The sequence below is a fragment of the Micropterus dolomieu genome, linkage group LG03 (assembly GCF_021292245.1).
Source record: "Micropterus dolomieu isolate WLL.071019.BEF.003 ecotype Adirondacks linkage group LG03, ASM2129224v1, whole genome shotgun sequence".
Classification (NCBI taxonomy): domain Eukaryota; kingdom Metazoa; phylum Chordata; class Actinopteri; order Centrarchiformes; family Centrarchidae; genus Micropterus; species Micropterus dolomieu.
In genome coordinates, this window is record NC_060152.1 from 27,206,383 (window position 1) to 27,210,933 (window position 4,551).

Consider the following 4,551-nt stretch of genomic DNA (forward strand, 5'->3'; position numbering starts at 1 on the left):
ATGTCCTCAGATGGGTAGGATGACTGGCAGAGAGTGTGACCACTGGTAACTGTACATCACCTCTGTTTGCCCCCTTCAGCTGACGTCGCAGTGAGATGACCTGCCACAGGGAAGCGAACCACTAAAAACACCATAAAACCAACAGACTAAACAGCCATTCATCATTAATGCGCACACATGAGCCGCATCACACGCAGCAGTCTTAACTGTCCCACTCAGTGACTCAATGCGCACATTAAAACTTCATCAAGTATTACTGATACAAAAAGTCTGACCACTCAAACCTCAACTGCTGTTTGTAATGTCCAGAAATAAGGCAATCACGGGTGAAAATGGTTTTGTTGGTCACTTTTATTGAATTGGCGATGACTTGAACCAAGTGCAAAGCTGTACTGTGCTCCATGAGAGGCAAGTGTGGAAAAAAGATGTAACAAAGTGAGTAGGATGGATCCATCTTCATTGTGTCACTAGAATCCCGTTTCCTGACCTGCCCAGTTTGGTGTCTGGAAGAAAAGCGTGAAGAAAATGTAAAGATTAGACCATTTGTAGACCAGTGAGACCGAGCAAAACAACAACATTTTTGTTGGTGATTGAGGGAAATGTGAAAAAGTAACATCCATGTGCAAGCAGTTAAGTGCTGACGTTTTCCTTGTTGGAGCATGTGATGTGTGTGTTCTGTTGATGAGTGCTGGGTGGCTGTGAGAGTTGACAGGGACCCTAAGCAGCCGGCCCAGATGGTAAGCAGTAAATGTTCTCTATATGTAAGTGATTTGTAGCCTTGAGGACAGCAGGATGTAAATGGTGCTCTGTGAGCTGTTTGCTGCCTCTTTTGTCTAATTACAAAAACCCCTTAATGGGGGGGGGGGGCTTTTTTACACGACAGGGTTATGGCAGCACTCCTGCTGCAGATATTCAAACAATAAGGAGGAGGGTAATTGAGCACATCAAAAGATAGCCACTCAAGAGCTGCACAGTTAAAAAGTGAACATTTAACTTCTCTGTTGTAACTCGTTGCCTTGGTGCTTGGTCAGGTGTCGTGCGAGGGACCCACCCATCAATCTGCTTTGACAATGTGCTTGTCTTTAAGGAGGGGGGGTTGTGTTCAGCAACAGCTACAGTTCAGAGTATGTGCGTGATTATGACATTCTGTCTACTTGGAACACTCTACATACCACTAAAACGCACAAGGTCAACATCAAAAACACACTTAAATGGATGACTGGACCCTGAGCCAGACATCTGCAACAGGTCCTAAGTGCAGGGAACCCCAGGCTTTGAGTAATGTTCACCAAAAGCCAGTGTGAGGGTCCACCTTATTTACATTGCTGAGCTGAGTCACAACGCTCAGACATCGTTTTCAGAAATCTACCTTGTCATTAGGCCTTTGAAGAGCAATGGAGGGATGAAAGCGTTGGCTCTCTTAAACTTGCTCTTACTGGCTTATTTCGTGTAAAGAGAGCTTTTGTTCATGGTTGTTCAACATTCTTCAGCCTTGTTCTTATGAGATGATCATTTGAGACGCTTTGAACTGCCCTGGGCTCATGGTGACCTTCTAACAAGGAGGCTTCTAGATGGGTTAAGGGAGGGATGGTAGCCTTCAGCAACAAGCTGGGAGTGATAGTTTGCAGGGTTTTATATGTACAGTATGTGCATTACTCACCTCGGTCTTGTTGCTCTGAGCCTGCTTTTTCTCAATGTTCATGGCCAACATTTGGCTGCGGAATGAGAGGCTCTTGGTCTTCTCAATCACCTGCTGGTAAGGCGATATGGCGTTGTTCCCCATGACCACATGGCCCTACAAATAAGGACAAACAACCAACAAGCCAATAACATTTGTTCTCGCAGACACACCATCATACAAAACACCAATCCAAAGCTGCTCAGGTTCCCTTCACATCTACTGTAGGAACATCTAGATAATTCTATGTCATTTTAGAGGACTGGGCTATGATTTGCTGATTACAGAGAACTGTTGTGATGTGTATGCCAAAACATGCAGGTTCAACAAGGAGCCTCACGAAGGGGACCTAACAAGGGTGAGATATTATGGTTACAATGTCCTTAAAGTGCATCCTTCAATTACAAAATCATGACATAAATAATGCTTCTTTATCCCTCTGAAGTCCCACAGGAGGAGCATCTAAAAAGGGCTATATGACTGTCACCACTACCCCCCACCCCCGCCTGTGGGGCTGTTTAAAAAGCTTTGATTAATTAGTTAAGTACTGAGCAGATTGATTGAGGAAGAAGACAGAAGGTCTCACCAGTTTGGAGTCTATCTTTGCATCCAGCCTGGCGTTGCGGATAAGGTTTACAATCCATCTCTCAGCTTCCTCGGGAGACATGTTCAGTTTGTCTGCCAGCATGCTGTAGAGGAAACAGAGAGACATGGGGCTCTAAACTGGGGGTAAGGCAACAGGAAAGGGTACAAAGGTCTATCTCAGTGCTGGGCAGACTGTATAGAATACCCAAGGATGCAGACCATGGCTAAGGACTCGATCTATAGCACCACTGGCATGGGACTGATATTATTGTATGTGAGGACCTCATCATTTTCCTCTAGCACCATCCTCAAATTACAACTTTTAATTAGACTTTGGTTTAAAAACTAAAACAAAATTGAAGCTGCAAGCAGTGTTGGGCTGTCCCTCGCACGTGTGGTGCATCAAGGTGTGAGGCAGCCGCGTTGCAGATTCTGGAGCATTGCCGGTGCAGCTGTTTTATTTGTTACGCGCTCGGATCCTGCACAAAGGTGTTAAACGTCACTTCCTGTGTCTCCTTTGCGGCGCTACAGACTATAACTGAATATTGGCATGTATGTGTGTTCGGGGCGGGGCTGTTAACAAGCACACACATTTTGGTACAGACTGAGCATGTCCACTGAAGTACTGACAACTTCCAGTTTCATGGCGAAACATGGAACTTCACTGCCACGCAACGGATACGCTGTTGAAGGAGAACTCGCATGCTTTACAACAGTGGTCGGCAAAATAAGCATCCATAGGTTTATGAATGCGGATCAAACGCTGGGACGCACACAAACTGCAGCACATGCTTTATTGTGAGCATATGCAAAAGATCGTGCAACCTTCCAAACGGGAGTCCCGCACAGTACCGACTGAGCAAAACATGCGCACAAGTACAGAAATATTTGAAATAATTGGACTTTGTTGTGGCCCGCCATGTAACGGCTTGAAAATCTGGCCCGATACCAGACTTATTTGCCAACCTCTGCTTTACAACATGACATCATCAATGTGTTAAAGGTTTTCTGATAGTTTTGAAGTAGACATAGCTAACCTGCAAGAAGTGCTTCATTATAGCATAGAAGTAGTCACTTCCTGTTGCCAGCAGGTGGCGCTATGACTATGAGTGAATATTGGCTTGTAGAAGTGTTCAGGGCGAGACTCATCAACCATGTAAGGTTTGATGCACATGAAGTTACAACAACTTCCTCTTTCATGGCGAATCATCGATATTGGACGCCACAAAAACCAAAAGGTCGGTGGGACTAATAATATTGGAGGAGGAGTTAATATATGGAATGTGTAAATCATCCTAAAATTACCATAAAATTCAAAATGGCTTCCTGTTGGGTTTAGGGCATCCGCTCCAAGAGGCTTTTTGGTACAGCTGGACATGATACATATGCCACAGAAATTTCATGTACAGGTGCTGGTCATATAATTAGATCATCAAAAAGTTGATTTATTTCAGAAATTCCATTCAAAAAGTGAAACTTGTATAATGTATACATTCACTCCACTCAGACTGATATATTTCAAGTGTTCATTCCTTTTAATTTTGATGATTATAACTGACAACTAATGAAAACCCAAAATGAGAATCTCAGAAAATTAGAATATTTTGAAAAGGTTCAATATTGAAGACACCTGGTACCACACTCTAATCAGCTAATTAACTCAAAACACCTGCAAAGGCCTTTAAAATGTTCTCTCAGTCTAGTTCTGTAAGCTACACAATCATGGGGAAGACTGCTGACTTGACAGCTGTCCAAAAGACGACCATTGACATCTTGCACAAGGAGGGCAAGACACAAAAGGTCATTGCTAAAGAGGCTGGCTGTTCACAGAGCTCTGTGTCCAAGCACATTAATAGAAAGGTGAAGGGAAGGAAAAGATGTGGTAGAAAAAAAGTGTACAAGCAATAGGAATAACCGCACCCTGGAGAGGATTGTGAAACAAATCCCATTCAAAAATGTGGGGGAGATTCACAAAGAGTGGACTGCAGCTGGAGTCAGTGCTTCAAGAACCACCACGCACAGACGTATGCAAGACATGGGTTTCAGCTGTCGCATTCCTTGTGTCAAGCCACTCTTGAACAAGACACAGTGTCAGAAGCGTCTCGCCTGGGCTAAAGACAAAAAGGACTGGACTGCTGCTGAGTGGTCCAAAGTTATGTTCTCTGATGAAAGTAAATTTTGCATTTCCTTTGGAAATCAAGGTCCCAGAGTCTGGAGGAAGAGAGGAGAGGCAGAGAATCCACGTTGCTTGAAGTCCAGTGTAAAGTTTCCACAGTCAGAGATGGTTT

The 4,551-nt window shown here is 44.0% G+C and overlaps 1 protein-coding gene across 3 annotated transcripts in view; it reads right to left on the reverse strand.

Annotated features, from left to right (window-relative positions):
- Positions 1–333: 333 nt before the first annotated feature.
- LOC123968379 (eukaryotic translation initiation factor 3 subunit E-A-like) overlaps positions 334–4,551 on the reverse strand; it is a 37,199-nt gene continuing 32,981 nt past the window's right edge. For all 3 annotated transcript variants that reach the window (XM_046045112.1, XM_046045111.1, XM_046045113.1), the window contains exons 11-13: positions 2,265–2,367; positions 1,661–1,795; positions 334–503 (exon numbers count right to left, since the gene is read on the reverse strand). In XM_046045112.1, the coding sequence (XP_045901068.1) occupies positions 468–503; positions 1,661–1,795; positions 2,265–2,367 (274 nt within the window). In that variant the 3' untranslated portion in view covers positions 334–467. The remainder of the gene's footprint in view (positions 504–1,660; positions 1,796–2,264; positions 2,368–4,551) is intronic.